General features: G+C 36.9%; 1 protein-coding gene and 1 pseudogene across 2 annotated transcripts; one reads left to right on the forward strand and one right to left on the reverse strand.

Annotated features, from left to right (window-relative positions):
• Positions 1 to 4558: 4558 nt before the first annotated feature.
• LOC308495674 (pre-mRNA-splicing regulator WTAP-like) lies at positions 4559 to 4998 on the forward strand (annotated as a pseudogene). Its single transcript has one exon. The product of its transcript is annotated as a pre-mRNA-splicing regulator WTAP-like (transcript).
• Positions 4999 to 11718: 6720 nt separating this feature from the next.
• LOC308495675 (testis-expressed protein 12-like) lies at positions 11719 to 15046 on the reverse strand (the record flags this gene model as incomplete). Its single annotated transcript, XM_081080645.1, has 4 exons — positions 14975 to 15046; positions 14122 to 14233; positions 13969 to 14024; positions 11719 to 11859 (listed from the first exon to the last, which is right to left on the reverse strand). Exons 1-4 carry the CDS (start codon positions 15035 to 15037, stop codon positions 11719 to 11721), a joined length of 372 nt encoding a protein of 123 aa, XP_080936771.1. The 5' UTR covers positions 15038 to 15046.
• Between the last annotated feature and the right edge of the window lie 2539 nt (positions 15047 to 17585).

Raw genomic sequence — 17585 nt, forward strand, 5'->3', positions numbered from 1 at the left:
AAGGAGAGAAATTAAAGAAGATACAAATAGATGGAAACACATACCATGCTCAAGGATAGGAAGAATTAATATATTTAAAATGTCCATATGGCCTAAGGCAATATACAGATTTAATGCAATTCCTATCAAACTACCAAGGACATTTTTCACAGAAATAGAATATATAATCCTAAAATTTATATGGAACCATAAAAGACCCCGGATAGCCTCGGCAATCTTGAGAAATAAGAACAAAGTGGGAAGTATCACGATACCTGAAATCAAATTATACTACAAGGCTACAGTAATCAAAATAGCACGACACTGGCATAAAAAACAGACATACAGGTCATTGGAACAGAATAGAGAGCCCAGAAATAAATCCATGCCTATATTGTCATTTAATCTGTGACAGGGGAAGCAAGAATATATATAGTGGTAAAACAGTCTATTCAATAAATGGTGCTGGGAAACCTGGACAGACACATGCAAAAAAATGAAGCTGGACCATCTCCTTACATTATGTACAAGAATAAATTCAAAATGGATTAAAGACTTAAATGTGGGATCTGAAACCATAAAACTCCTAGAAGAAAATATAGGAAAAAAGTTTGCAGAAATTTCCCTTAGTAATATTTTTACTGATATATCCCCTCAGGCAAGGGAAGTAAGAGGAAAAATACACATATTGGATTGCGTCAAAATAAAAGTTTTTTCACAGCAAAGGAAACCATCAATAAAACAAAACCGCATCCTACTGAATGGGAGAAGATATCTGTCAATGACATATCTCATACGTGGTTAATATCCAAAATTTATTTTTTTTTTTATTAATTAATTTATTTATTAGTTTCAGGTGTACAAAACAAGGTAATACTTAGACGTTCATCATTTATATCCCTCATACTGTGAACCCCCCTCCCCCCATCCACTATCCCTCCGACCTCACACTGAACCATCACATTATATATATAAAATTATAGTTGGCATTCATTAATGTTTAGCTTCTGATGTACAATGCCATGATCAGGTATCCACAGTATCCCTGAGGTGGTCTCCCAAATAGGACGCATGTCCATCGGATACCCAACAAAATCTTTACAACATTATAGAATACCTTCCCCAAATTAATTTTCAAAAGAAAAACCCTGAGGCCATCTTGTGGTTACCAGCTGCTTCCAAATCCCTTCACCTTTCCCCTTATCCCCAACCCCCTCCCACACACCCATCTAACCACTCTCGGTTTTTTCTCTGCGTCCCCAAAACTGACTCTGATTAGTTCATTCACATAGTCTTTTCTTTAGATTCCATATATAAGTGAGATCATATGGTACTTGTCTTTCTCTTTCTGACTTATTTCACTTAACATAATGTTCTCTAGATCCATCCATGTTGCTGCAAATGATAAGATTTCTTTCTTCTTTATGGCTGCGTAATACTCCATTGTATAAATGTACCACAGCTTCTTAATCCAGTCATCTACCGATGGGCATTTTGGTTGTTTCCATATCTTGGCTATTGTGTAAAGTGCTGCAATAAACATAGGAGTGCATACAGATTTTTGAATTGGAGTTTTGGATTTCTCCGGGTAGATGCCTAGGAGTGGAATTACTGGATCATAGGGTAGTTCCATTTTCAGATTCCTGAGATACCTCCATACTGTTTTCCATAGTGGCTGCACTAATCTGCAGTCCCACCAACAGTGCACTAGCGTTCCCTTTTCTCCACATCCGCGCCAGCATTTGTTGTTTGTTGATTTATTGATAATAGCCATTTTGACTGGAGTGAGGTGGTATCTCATTGTGGTTTTTATTTGCATTTCTCTGATGGTTAGTGAGGTTGAGCATTTCTTCATATGTCTTCTTGCCTTCTGTATGTCCTTCTTAGAGAAATGTCTCCCCAAGTCCTCTGCCCATTTTTTAATTGGGTTGTTTGTTTTTTTGGAGTTGAGTTGAGTAAGTTTTTTATAGATTTGTGATATTAATCCCTTATCAGATATATCATTGGCAAATATCTTTTCCCATACAGTAGGATCCCTTTTTGTTTTATTGATGGTTTCCTTTGCTGTGAAAAAACTTTTTAGTTTGATGTAATCCCACATGTTTATTTTTTCTCTTACTTCGCTCGCGCGAGGGGATATATCAGTGAAAATCTTACTCCGGGTAATGTCCATGAAGTTTCTTCCTATATTTTCTTCTAGATATTTTATGGTTTCAGATCTTACATTTAAGTCTTTAAGCCATTTTGAATTTGTTTTTGTATATGGTGTAAGGAGGTGGTCCAGCTTCATTTTCTTGCATGTGTCCGTCCAGGTTTCCCAACACCACTTATTGAACAGACTATCTTTACCCCATCGTACATTCTTGCTTCCATTGTCGTAGATTAGATGGGCATATAGGCATGGATTTACGTCTGGACTCTCTATTCTGTTCCATTGATCTATGTATCTATTTTTATGCCAGTACCATGTTGTTTTGATTACTGTAGCCTTGTAGTATAGTTTGAAATCAGGTATCGTTATACCTCCCACTTTGTTCTTATTTCTCAAGATTGCTGAGGCTATCCGGGGTCTTTTATGGTCCCATATAAATTTTAGGATTATATGTTCTATTTCTGTGAAAAACGTCGTTGGTAGTTTGATAGGAATTGCGTTGAATATAAAAACTCATTCAAGTTAACACCAAAAAAATAAACAACCCAATTGAAAAATGGGCAGAGGACATGAGGGGACATTTTTCTAAAGAGGACATACAGATGGTAAATAGACATATGAAAAAATGCTCAATCTCTAATCATTAAAGAAATGTGAAAACAAAAAAACGCATGAGATACTACCTCACCCCAGTCAAAATTGCTATCATCAATAAATCAACAAACCACAAGTGCTGGCAAGGATGTGGAGAAAAGAGATCCCTCATGCACTGCTGGTGGGATTGCAGATTGGTGCAGCCACTATGGAAATCAGTATGGAGATAAAAAACTGGAAATGGAATTACCTTATGACCTAGCAATTCCACTCCTAGGTATCTATCCGGAAAAATCCAAAACACTAATTCAAAAAAAAAATTATGCACCCTTATGTTTATTGCAGCACTATTCACAACAGCCAAGACATGGAAACAACTGAAATGCCCATCGGTAGACGACTGGATCAAGAAACTGTGGTACATTTATACATTGGAGTATTACTTGGCCATAAACAAGAATGAAATCTTACCATTTGCAACGATGTGGACGGACCTAGAGAACATTATGCTAAGTGAAATAAGTCAGATGGAGAAAGACAAATACCATATGACCTCATTTACATGTGGAATCTAAAGAATAGAATAAATGAACAAACTAATTAGAAACAGTCTCAGAGATATAGAGGAAAAACTGAGGGTTGCTAGATGGGAGTGAGGTGGAGATGAGCGAGAAAGTGAGAGGATTAGAAAGCACAATTGGTAACCACAAGATTGCCATGGGGATACGAAAGATAATTTGGAAATATAATCAACAATGTTGTAAAGATTTTGTAGGGTATCTGATGGACATTATTGTGTTATTAGGTTATTGTGTTATTAGGGAGACCAATTCAGGGATGGTGTAGATGCCTGGTCACTGCACTCACTGTACACCTGAAGCTGAATAATAATGAATGTTAACTATAATTTGTGTGTGTGTGTATGTATATGTACATATGTGTATACACATATAGTCACAAGAAGTGGAATTCAGCAGAAGGAATAGAGACAGTAGAAATGTAACGGCTGTATGCAATGTCAGAGGGGTAGTAGATTGGGAGAGGTGGGTTATCACTTTGTGAGGGGTATAAATGTCTAACTATTACATGGTTTTGTACACCTGAAACTAATAATAGAAATAAATAAAAAAGTAAGTAAGTAAGTAAATAATTAAATAAATAAATAAATAAATAAATAAATAAATAAATAAATAAATGAATAAAAGCAACACAGTGTAATACTTCGAAGTGTGGACCCAGGCTCTGCCAGTCTCTGGAATCCTTGCTTTCAAATCTTGGCCTACCATTCTCCAAATAAATAGCCTTGAATAAGACAACCTCTTTATGCTCTTCTCTCCTTTCTAAGATGGGGATGATATAATAATTCTTATTACTTCTAAGGCTATAAATAATAAATGAGTTAGGCTATGTGAAGGTTTTAGAAATTGTAAATATTTAAAAAACGTTAGCTATTATTCATGTGGTTTTTAATGATCAATCCAACAACATGTAATAGCTTGTTTCTTTGAGTTATTTATTCATTCAAGAAAGTGTTAGGCAGTGGCAAAGGATAAAAAGTATTAGAACCCTGATGTAAAGGAACTCAGTGCCTAGTAAACAGACATACAAGCCGATCACTTACACTGTAATCAGTGTTCTGTTTGAGCGTTATTTCTCAAAATATGGTCTGAGGACTACTTGAAACACAAATACCTGGTGCTATGCGGTGCAGCCCCTTCCTCAGTGCTTTGAGGCCCCTGGTCGGGCGCTGTGTTTTGCCTTTCCTCCCCGCGGTGGGGTCCGGCTGTGGGTGGCGGTTGCATCCCCATCGGGAGGCCACTGGTCAGATTCACGATGACCAACAAGGAACCTCTTCCCAAAAATGTTCAAGTGAGTGAAACAGACTTCAAAGTTATGACCCGAGACGAGAACAGTATGAAGCATATGTGCGAGCTTTGGAGGACAAGTACACAGATCTTAACTCTAATGACGTAACCGGCTTAAGGGAGTGAGAAGAAAACCTAAAGCAACAACAGCAAGAGTCTGCACACAGACAAAACATCCTTGTAATGGGACTTGCCACCACGGAGCAAGAGATGCAAGAGTGTACTACTCAAATGCAGTGCCGGAAGCAAGTCCAGCAGCCTAGTGGGGCCCAACTGAGATCAATAATGGTGGACCCAGCCATCAGCTTGTTTTTCCTAAAAATGAAAGGTGAACTGGAACAGACTAAAGACAAACTGGAACAAGCCCAAAATGAACTGAGTGCCTGGAAGTTTATGCCTGATAGGTAAACAAATCATACTCCCCAGTCAAGACTTCCCTGACATTCCCACTACGAGAAAGCTGTGGTGGGACGCCAAGTACTCGTTTCCACACCAAGACTCAGACTTTTTGAGCCAAAAAAAGCCACATTCTTATACTATCCAGCTTGTAATGGTTAATGTAAAACTTTCCAGATCATCCTTGTGTTTCAGCTTTTTTCTCTTCCCCCTCCCCTTGGCTCACAGGCCTGAAGAAGTGGCCACCTCCGAAAAATTCCCCTTCTAGAACATATAGACACTTGAGAAATGTTTCTGTTTGAAGAAAGTAGAGGGAGAAACAGAAGTCTTAAGTCTGGGGCACACTGTGTCTTCAGACAGTTTGAAAGAATGAAAACCTAGAGATTTAAAGTCATGAATTGAACATATAAAATTCCAGTAAAATGTAAAAATGGAATGCATCGCTCTTAACCTTGAGCGCAGTGACTTAGAGACACTGTATACAGTTTTGCCAGTAAGACTGTGGACTTGTGATTGTTGTTGAACTTATGGGTCAAACTCAAATGAGGTGAATTTTGCCTTTAAAGGGTTTATTTCCTAAGAAACAACTTAATAGCGATGAGAGAATCAACTAATAGATGTCAGTTCAAGTAGTTCATATATTTAACCATTTAGTTTGGGACTCTGTATTACTTGATCGAGCCTTAAATCAATGTGGTTTTAATCAATGGTTTGTTCTCTGAATGTTTGCTAATACTGTAGATAATCTCACCGACGACTGTACACACGTGAAGGTGTGGTATCAAACTTCAGGCTGAAACTGTTTGAAGCATTATAAACATTCATTTCACAACTAGATTGTATATAAGAATATTGGCTGTGATGGGACTCACTGTGTTCTTTTTCTTTAGTAGTGAAATTTATTAAATCCCCATTGCATTCAACAAGCACATTTTGAAAGAGAAGTGTCAATGGTGTTAATAGAGAAATGTGTTCCTTCATTGTATTTGGGCCTTTTGTATCGCACTCTTGATATTAAATTAAATATGCTTTGAAAAACAAAGAAAGAAAGAAATACCTGGTGCTATTGCTAAGATGTACGTTTACGGACTCCATTCCCGACCTACTAATTCAGAATCTCTGGGGTAGGGCAAGCAGGTGTTCTTAGGCATCCGAAATGTTGAGAATCACAATATTAGAAATATAAAGATGCGCTTTGAAAACGTAGAGGATAATTTAGAGAATTAGAGTTTAGAGAAAACTTAGAGGAAAACTTAGAGAATATTAATAAAACTACTTTTATTAATATTATGCATAACTGTCTTACTCTCCACTTAGATTAAAATAAATTCCCTGAGTTCTGGTATTTTACTTCTCTTACTTGAGTAAAATTAAATTGAATACCCTGACAGAATATTTGAATAGAGAGTCATGAATTTAAAACATTTTACATTTTAGAAGACAAATAAATGTCTGTATGTTCTCTACTCCATAGCATGCTGTTGGCAGTTTATTACATACTCTTTAAACTTTCCGTAGTACTTGATATTGTGGTCAACACCTCCTTAAACCCCTTTCTATTCTTGACTTCCAAGACATTGCACTTTTCTAACTTTTCTGCTCCCTCTTTGCTTGCTTTATGCCAGATTCACTACCTATTAGCTGATACTTTGGGCACGTTACTAAACACTCTGAGCCTCCAGGTTTTCAATGATAAAATGGGGATAATGAAGATAAAAGGAAGATAACACCTCCAGTTCAAGTCTATCATCATAACTTAATATAATGATTGTAGATAATTTCCAAATGTTAATTCCCTTTACTGGCTCCTCTTCCCCTTATCACCTCATGAATGTGTTCCTCAGGTCTGACCTTGGACCTTTACTCTTTACTCTCAGCATTCTTCTTTGGTAATCTCATCTAGACTCTTAATTTCACCAATTACTTTTTGTAGGTGACTCAACATGTCAAAAGAGAATTCATTTTCTGCCTTCCAAATCAACTTTCCTATCTGCTCAATCACCTAGCTTCAAAATCTCTGTGGGTCTTGAATCCGTCATCTTCACTGTCCCAACCACATTCACTTAGGGTTAAATTCTGCTGACTATACTAACAGAGGCCTGGAAAGAAGATGCTAAGGGGATGAGATAGGGTAGCCAGTATAAATTACTAGGGCTCAGAAGTTTGCAAGGGTGCCTGGGGCAAATCCTTTGCAAAGATTTGCCAGTCCACCTCTCCTGGGCAACCCCCCATCCCTCTGATTTTTCTTCTGGTTTGAACTTTTCCTCATCAACACTGATGTTTCAACTTCTCTTGCCTACCAGTCACTTTCTTTCTACTTTCCTAATTAAGGCCCTCACAAGCTGTTAGATGGACATTATCACAGCCTCTTATTTAGATAGAGAAACTAGATAGGGAAGCTATCTTCTAAACCTGAGTTTCCTAATTGGTTGGCCTCTTGATCCCATTAGCCCTTGGGATGGCCAGAGGCCCCAGACAATTGCCTCCAGCTCTTAGCAGTTCACTGAGGCTCCAGATCACATCCAATTTACTGCAGTGTAAGGTAAAACTATTATCATTTTTTATGGGTGTTATGATGTGAAAATGTTGGGAAGCACTGCTATTAAATTAATCTCAGTACAGATCTGATTGTATTACATATTCCTCCATAAAACCTTCACAAATGACTCCATTTTCTACCAAATAAAGTCTAAACTGCTTGTTTAGGCACTGCGGAAGGCACTGTATACTCTCACACCAACCTACCTGTCCAATTCTACCTCTCACTAATGCCTTCCACTGGAGCCAATCTGGACCACTCCCCATTCTCTCCTCTTCTCATAATTGTACCCTTCTCTTTATGTAGGCTATTTCCCATCTTCAGGTGAAATTCACTTATCTTCTCACCCTTCAACATCCAGCGTCCATGTCACCTGCTTTATAAGTCAACATTCCTATTTCCTATAGCAAGGACTGATCCTCCTTAATCTGAACTCACACAGCATCTGTTTCGGCTCTCTAATGGCACTTACTGTCATCTGTCTTGTGCAATAAAGACGAATATACTTCATAATTTCTACTACCAGTACTCCTTGAATACAGGGTCTTGTTTTTGCCTCCACCCCAGTGCCTAACACATTGCCTCACACTGAATTATTGAATTAAATAATTTTAAAGTTTATTGTGCACATCAGTATGATTTCTGATAGCATCATTATCAGCCAATTTCAAGAAATAAAATCATGTAACAATAACAGCTACAGTGAAAAGCTACAAAACAATAAACAGAGGTTTTAAGGCCATGCCTAGAATGCAAATAGAAGAACCAAACATTTATTAGGTTGGTGCAAAAGTAATTGCGGTTTTTGCAATTATTTTTAACCTTTTAAACCACAATTACTTTTGCACCAACCTAATACATTAGAATGTGTAACTGATTTTCAATTGAGAAAGTTCTAAAGAGTGAATGTTTTTCCTATTGCAGATCCAAGAGAAACCCTGAGTCCTGCCACTATGTCATATAAAATATACAAATTGGAAGGTTGTTTTCCTGATGACAAGTAAACAAATCCTGATTCTGTCTTCTTTAACTTCCAGTTCTACGGTGTTTCTGCCTATATCTGCTCCCCAAAGAGCGGAAAACTTCAGAAGCCCCCAGTATTCTTCAGGAAAGAGGCACAGAATTCTAAGTACAGGATGACAGGAATAGGAGGAGGGAGGGGCAAATCCCCTACCTGAGATCCAGTGTACCATCACAGAAAGGAATTCCCTTGCAATGGTAAAAAGACTGCTGACAAAACGGAGAAAGAGTTGAAAAAACATTTTTGTATCGCATTAGGTAACAGCAGATCCCATGATTTCCAAATTCTCACACTCATTAGCAGAGTGAATAAAGTGAAACATTTACTGGGCTGTCCATGGCTCACTGACAGAATAGGAGGGAATGGAAAGGTGGGGCTACAAAGCACCAGCAATCTCTCTTAGTCTCATTTCCATGACAAGTATTCCAATAACCTATTTATAATAAGTAGCTGTTTAAAATACTGAAATTGGACCACCAATTTAGGGTCTTCCTCCCTAAACCTTCTCTTTCAAATCTGCCCTTACACCACAATTCAGGTGATCCATGGGATCAATTTTACTCTGCCACTCCTCTCTGAAAGATTCAGCTCCCTTCCTTCCTTACAGAATAAAGTCCAAATTTAATCTGTCAACAAAGAACTCTATAATCTGGCCACAGCCTACCTTTTATCCTTTGTCTCTCTGCCCTTCTGGCATTTCATGCTTTCTTTTCTTTTCTATTCATTTAATTTACAAAACATTTTCTGACAACGTAGTGTGAATAAGCCCCTGTGAAGGTATACCCTTAAGAAACTTATAACCATATACAATTTTATTAATTTAACAAACATTTTTGAGCACCAATGTATCAAATACTGTGCTACAAATTGAGAATATCAAGAAACAAGCCTCAGTCCCTGCTCTCTAGAAGTTTAGATGATACATATTCCCCTTTGTGAATTCTCAGTCCAGTGAAATGACTATAAACATACATGTTTTTGTTCATCCAAGCCTTTAAACAAACTTTTTCATGCCTGAAATATCCTCCCTCTTTCAAAACCCTCCTTTCAAAAACCCACTTCAAAATCTACCACTCTGACCCCCTTGCCAAAGGCCTTCTAATAACTCCCAGCAAGACTTTTAGCAGTGCCACAGAGTACTTTTAACATTTGTATATCACGTCTTTCCAGCAAAGACATGTAAGTGTATTTCAAAAAAGGAGTGGTTAAAATTGTCAAAAGGTAGAAGAGTATCTTAAACTATTCTGTATTTCCCACAGTACCTAACAGAATATGACGTACAAAGATATTCAATATATTTTGATTTGTAATCAGTGAAAAATAATTTAACTTGAGATTTTACTGACATGAAAGAGGGACATTAGAAGTATAAATTAAAGGGCAATGGTATTCCTGCAACAGCATATCTCCAATGATGAGACAATTATTCTAGCTTATGTGGATAGTACCAAAGACATCAAAATTTGATAAAAATAAGCCTTAATTAGGCATTCAGGAACATTTACCCTGTGAGGTACCTACCTGTTTGACTAAACAATCACTTCCCTAGTCTTAATCATACCAAATGAAATGATCAAATCAATTCTCTAAACCTGAACAGGGAAGAATCAGATGCTGAACAATGGTGACACCATTAAGATATAGTAAGTATATTAAAAATCCATCCTGAAACAATCTGTTAGCCTTAGCTGTCCCATTAATAATAAATGCTTAGAAAAAATAACTCAAGAACATTTCTTATGATGGGCCAGTAGAGTCATTTTTGTATTCAGAAAATTCAAGAACTCTACTAGGTAACAGCATAATTCAAAACCCAGTTGATATGGCATATCAACTCAAATATACTTCTGATTGCATTTAATATTTTAAAATCCCATTTCTAACAGTTGTTTCATAAGCTTCCAACCTATCCTGTGCCATTAGTATATACCTCTACAACCTTAATAATTTTTCCACTTAATAACCAATATTAGTAAATATTTTATTTTACAGTTTTCAATCCTTTCTTGTATGAGTATTCATGTAATGTGATATATATGCCTCAAAATAGGAATGTGATGTAATGAGATTTTATTTTGACATTTAGAAGGCAGTAAGGCAAACATGCTGTCCACCTAATGAATGCTAAATTCCTTGTAGTATTGTTTGTAAATATGTCCAAATTTGTGACTGCTTATATCGGCAAGATATACATATAATAGATTGAATTACCTATATGGTTCAAAAATGGGTGCTGTGATTCGTAAAAATCTGATTAACATAATTATTACACATAATTATATAACATTGAAAATTTTCAATACAATAATAGTACCTTTCATCAAAGGGAGGATTTTTTTATAGCAAGATAAGTATTAGATATCCACTACCCCAAATTCAATTTCTGAACTATAATAAGATTGAAATGACTTACCAAGGTTGCCTTGTTGTTTAGCTAATCTCATTACTTCTGGACCGCTAATATTTATCCCATACCACAAACTGGTAAGGCTTCTGAGTACAATTCATTAACTGAAACATTGATATGGTTATATAAAAAAAGCAAACTCATACAAGGTTCTCGTTAGTAAATTCTGCTTTTTATTTTACCACTTTTATCACAAGAAAATAATTTTACACGAAGACCTTTTATTAGCCATGTATAACTAATAGTGAAAATAATCAAATAGTAATATTAAATAGCAACAGCACAGTTATAATTTATTACATATTCAGAAACTAGATAAATCACCTTTAAGTTTTAACTTTTTTATAATACCATGAAAAACATTTTTAAATGATCTCCAAAGCTATCAGCTCTTTAAACAAAATATTCTAAAAGAAAAAGTGCAATATTGTTAAACATTATCAAATTAACTCATTGAACGCTCTTTTAGAAGTTGAAGAAGGCTAGATTTAGGAGAAAAAAAGAAAGGAATCCATATATAACTTAAGTAATACACTTTTATGAAATCTGCCAAATAGTTGACCCTCAAAAGAAAAGCTACAAACTTTATTTTAACATCCAGTTAAAGCCCCTTTTAAATCTAGAAAAGAAACTCAAGGAGTTTCCCCTTCTTATGTTGAAGGTATACGTTTTCTTTAACAACTAGAAAGCTCTCAGAGCATAGATGTCATTCTTTCACTACAACAATAATGGTTTAAATTCTCAGCTTATTTAAAGTATACAATCTTATATGTGCAATGTGTTTGCAATCACTGTAAACCTCTGTCTCAGCAGCTCTCTTTTTTGTATTAGAAAGTTTTCAATAGTATCGGCTTCTTTAAAGAGTCCATCTATCTCGTCAATAAAAGATGCGTCTACTGCTGCTCTCTCACTAAAGGGAGAAAGTTTTACATTAAACTAAATAGCCGTAACACAACTATAAATAGTCTAAACACACTATCATAGTGATGCTCTTTATTAAGCTACGTTTGTTAGCTATTTCATTTAAATAGCTTCGTACATCGAAAAGCTTTAGTAATTTCCACTCTTCAGCAAAAGTTAAATTAATTCCACATATATTTTTGATTACTCAAAGTCTCCTGACACCAGAGACTACGTATAATATAGATAATAATTCTAATATTAAACTATACATAGCCATGCTTCACTTAATGAAGGGGATATGTTTAGAGAAATGTGTCATCAGGGAATTTTGTCATTGTGTGAACATCACAGCGTGCACTTACACAAACCTAGATGGTACAGCCTACTACACACCTAGGCTATAGTGTATAGTCTATAGCTCCTAGGCTATAAACCTGTACAGCATATTACTGTCCTGAAAACTGTAGGCAATTGTAACAAAACAGTAAGTATTTATTTATCTAAACAGAGAAATGGTAAAGAACAGCATAAAATATTAGAAAACAGTATAGCTGTATAGGGCACTTACCATGAATGGAGCTTACAAGGCTGGAAGTTGCTCTGGGTGAGTCAGTGAGTGGTGAGTGAAAATGAAGGCCTAGGACATTACTGTACACTGCTGTAGGCTTTATAAACACTGCTCCACAGCCCTCCCCCTGCTTCCTCTGATAGTGTCAGAAATAGAACCCTGAAGCTGTCAATGCTGCTCCATCAATAGTAATGTGGGCTAGACTGACTGGAAATATCCCGGAGAAACTGGCTGGGTAAGGTGGAAATCACTGTAACAGTGACTGTCAGGAGGAAGTGAAAGGTGGTCTGAGGCTCAGTAGGAATTAGAAATCAAGACGGAGAGAAAAAGGAAAATAGGGGATTGTCATGGCAATGTGGTTTGCCTATTGCATGTTGCAGCGGTAGTCATATTAAGGAACTTTGTATATATTCAATAAAAGTGTATTTAACATGGAGAGGGTATAGAACTGAGGACTCAATATTTTCACTTTGGAAATTTGTTTTTAGTTCCATTGACCTTATCGGGCACAAAGAGCTCTCTCTGAGAGCCCTGAATTGATGGAAGAAACAAAACTTTGCTTTACATCATTACAACCTGAAAATATTTCCAAAGTAGAGGAACAGGCTTGTTCCTCACTACCCAAAAAAAGATTTTACTAAATTGCAGTGGAACTTAATACTTTTTAACGTAGCGCCTGCAGAACTGTGTACGTGTACAGGATATCAGGTCCTCCACAAAGAATTCTGAAGGCTATCAACCTAGACCTGGTAGGGCCACAGCACCGTATGAATATGTAGGAAATAGGCTTCACTGTGCCGAAACACATCAGTGGCTGACTGATTGGGATGTAATTAGTGCACTGAAAATTGAGGGGCCCTGGGTACGAGAGAATCCATTGCCAAGCCTCACAGTTACTGCTCCCATCAGAGAAAAAACTTCCTTCGAAACCACAAATCCCTGCGTTTCTTACAGGAAATCAGCTCCATTATAATCCTATGAACTACTGTCGTATCTGTGGTCTGTTGCTGACTGAAACATTGCTATGTGGTGCATAACTATACATTATTTTAACAGCCACATAAACCATTATTCAAATAGAATGACTAGTACTTCAAAAAAGCACCTTATAAAACATGATAACGTCAGGACAATAAAATATTTAAATGCAACCTTCAAATATATGCAGATAATATTTAAATATTTCATAAATACATTTGTTTTATCTTTAATATCACTCTATTATTAACTTCACCAGATGGTATTGTTCTCAAAGAGGTCTTTTTTCATAAAATTTTAAATGTTCTATCATCTAATTAGAGACCAAAATATGTCCAGCCTACTATTAGTTTTGGTAATAGCAAAACACAGGACGTTTAGTGGAAAAGTTGGAGTTATTCTTTGAGAGCAACCAACTAATCTATTTTAAGACATTGAGGTAGAATAAAAAATTCCAAAATTATAATTACTGGATAGGTTCCACAGCCACTGAACTAAAGTTACCATTATGGAATTTCAGAAAAAAATTTCTAAGATGAAGACTCAAGAGAATATACTATAAGTACTTGCCTTAAGATCTTTGCATATGTAGACAACATTAGATTAATTTCCTTGCTCATATCTATTAAAAAAATCAGAGTTAAGTTGTGAAATATAATAAACCTTCTGTATTACAAGATAAATTTATAGAAATATAAGCAAGCATTTTTATACATCACCATTCAAATCTCTTTCCAGGGCTTCATCTTTATAAAACAGTCCAGAGCTCTCAGAGAAAGAGGAATCTGATTTTCCAAGAGAGGATAGTTGTGGACTATCTGGCATTTGAGGCTAATACAAGAACGTAAAGAAAACAGGTAAACAGTCAACAAGATCCTTAGGACATATACATTCTGTTAAAAAAAAAAAAAAGCAAACATGCTAGATATTTTGTTCTTGTGTCCTAATTAGTCATTTGAAATTTTATTACCAAGGAAACTTTTAGTTCCAACAAGCATCTTGTTCAATATACTAAATTTTATTCTAATTTTTATTAGACTTTCATGTGGTATTAATCCCAGATAAGAAAGTTTCCTGTATCTTGAACCAGTAGATACTTCCATAGAAATATAGCAAAACTCTCATTTAGACAATAGCCAAATGCTTAAAAAATTTTGCAAGATAACATAATCTTTAAGTGAGCAAGTAATGTCCCAACATGCAAACTCACCAATTGGTGAGGGTACTAGTGAAAAAAGGCAGGATACAGTATTCTTTAAAAAATCAGCAACTCCACTACCTAGGTATCCTATTTATGATATCAAAATAATTAAAGTCCTACATATCATAAAGGCATGAACCCATTTTCTGTCTCTAGATCTCAACTTACAACAAAGAAATCTCCCAAATCTTTCTTGGAGGCTTTCTCATATGCTTACTAAAAAATATGCTGGAGTTAACATAGCTCCTTCTGGGCCCATCCTGGCTCTTGGAATATGAACACTTAAATTCCACTTATCAATAAAGCTTTCTTAAATGGAAGAAGTTTGACAACTACATAACAGATTAAGCCTCCAGAAACATAGAGATTACCTCCAACTCTCTTGATCTCTTGCAATTTCTAGTATCAGTTTTCATAACGTGATTTGCCATCATATTCTGGAGGCAACTGCTGCAAAATTAAGAGCAATGTCAAATGTAAGTAAAAACTCCATGCTACAGATCTCTTCAATCCTTCCCTTTCCACTCCTACTGCCAGTTTACTCCAGGCTTTCATTATCTGTCACTTACCTACTACTCTATTTCATGCTGTCAACTGCTATTTGGAGAGTCTTTCAAAACTCTAATTACTGCATTCCCCTATCTCAAAATTTTTCCGTTTGTCACTGTTCCCGAATAAGTTCATCTATGCAAAGTCCTGCATCACCTGGGGTCAACCTACTATCCCCATGACTTTCATCTATTCCCTCTATGTACAGTCAGGCAAATTAGTCTCTGGGACTTCTGCCTTGTTTCAGGATTCATTTAAGATTCTTCTACCTTCATAATATCTTAATGTTGAAATCAACCTTGATAGTTCATCTAAGACAATTCCATACTTCACAGACATGAAAACGGGGAGAGATATTTGACCAAGTTCAAACAAGTAAAACTGGGCCAGATTAGAACCAAGATTGCGTTTATGCTGAGGTTCTCTCCACTGTCCTATCTTGCATTCATATAGCATCAAATTTTACTTTTAAATTACTTTCCCATAAATCCTAAAGGTAATTTACCTAGGAGTCTGAAAGATTAAGTTTAAACTTAAAGAAAACATGTTGAAACCTAGAATGGTATAGTCTCTACATCTTACAAGACGAGGAACCCTGTCTACACTCAAGTTACCAGTTTACTTAGCTTGTTTTTTCAGAAACTATGCTAACCTGGATAATTGTAATGAATCTCTTTTAGTCACCTATAATACTCACATATATATATGCATATATACACATATATATGCGTATATATATATATATATATATATATATATATATGACAGAAAGACAGCAACAATAATAAAGATGTTGGTTTACTAAATTCTGTATAAGGCTTCTACATTCCTGTCACTACCTTTCTAGGAGTGTATCAGTTTAAGGGCCGAAATAGGAATAGGTAGAAAACAATACACATGTACTGTGCTCGCTTTGCCTTGGAAATTTTGAAAACGTTTCAGAGAAGCCAGCATGAGCGTTGTTCTCTTCTCCCTTCCCCTTTTTCTCTTCTCTCCTCTTCCTCCTCTCCTCTCTCAAAATAACTACACGGGCACATATCAAATGAAAACTTTTAAAATCAGTTGTTTCTGTAAAAAATTAATTAATTTCTCCGTCACAACTTAGGGACTCAGATGAATCCTGATCAAGAGATTGGGCCTCGTCCTGTGACAAACACCATTCACAGCCACTGCCCCCAGCTATGCAATCTAAGGCCTTGGAGATTTAGTCATTACCAAGCTCTACCCCTTTGCCTTATACAACTGTTTTTCTTCTAGTCTTCTTTTTCTCCTCAACACCGCGTCCGTCCCGGCCATTTTACCCATCTTGTCTCTCACTTCCGCCTCCCTCTCCTCTCCTCCCTACTTGTGACTCAGTCCCCCTAGAAATCCTGAGAGGCAGGATCCATCCTCTTTCACTGCCTTCTTTCACACTCCCACAGGTGGACACCCCTCCAGCCCAAACCCAAGACCAGGTTACTACATGGCGGCGGCGTCAGGACCTTCCTCTTCAGGGAAAGCGCGGGAATGAAGAGGCCGGGTGAGCACAAGTGCGCAGACTCCGTGAGGGGCGGCGTCTGGCGTCAGGGCGTTCAGCGCACACCAATCACGTAATGCGGCTGCGCAGCCTCCGGACGCCAGGAGAAGGCCTGCCCGGCATGGGGCGCGCAGGGGCTGCCGGGAAAAGCGGCTCTCTTCCGCTTCTTTCTCATCTTCCCTTCCACTTGAAATCTATGTAGAAGGAAAAATCTCTCCCCTCCACCCAGTGTGTCTTTGGGGAAGAAGGGAAAAATCTGAGATTGGTCTCTCCGGAAAGAACATGGAAGCATTGCCAGAGCAAGGCCAAACTGTGTGAGGCCGCTTGGAATCTCAGTCAAGGAACACAAACTAGTACACCCAGCACCACTTTTTCGGTCAAGTTACATCTTATTCCAGATGGTTTGTGTGAAGGAAGAGTTTATACCTGAGTTCCCCTGGCCTGCAAGCAAGATTTCTAGATGAGAGCCTCCATTCCTTAACTTCTTTTTCTCTGTTGCAACTAAACTTTCAGAAACACACCCTTTTAGAAAATTACTTGCTTCATGTGTCAGTAAGTTTAGTCTTAATTGACAACCTTAGACTTAATTGACAGCTTTCAAAAAATATTTTGTAACATTCATGACCCACATACTTGAAGCTAGCCTCATTGGGTGCTTTAATGTTCTGACTTTGACCTGCAATTTAAAAGATAGACATTCTAAACTAATGCCTAGTTAGCTGATGTGGAAGAAAAAAAGAATATCAGCTCATAAAACAAAGGTCAATGACACCTCCCATAAATTCCAAGTACACGATCTTATTTATACCTGTCAAAATTTATGGAGACCATAACCTAGACTGGATTAGGGAGCTCTCACACCCTATGTCCTTTAAAAGCCCGACAGATAGAACTCTATAACAGCTGTACGGTTGTTT

Source organism: Rhinolophus hipposideros, assembly GCF_964194185.1.
Source record: "Rhinolophus hipposideros genome assembly, contig: HAP1_SCAFFOLD_149, whole genome shotgun sequence".
Taxonomy (NCBI): Eukaryota; Metazoa; Chordata; class Mammalia; order Chiroptera; family Rhinolophidae; genus Rhinolophus; species Rhinolophus hipposideros.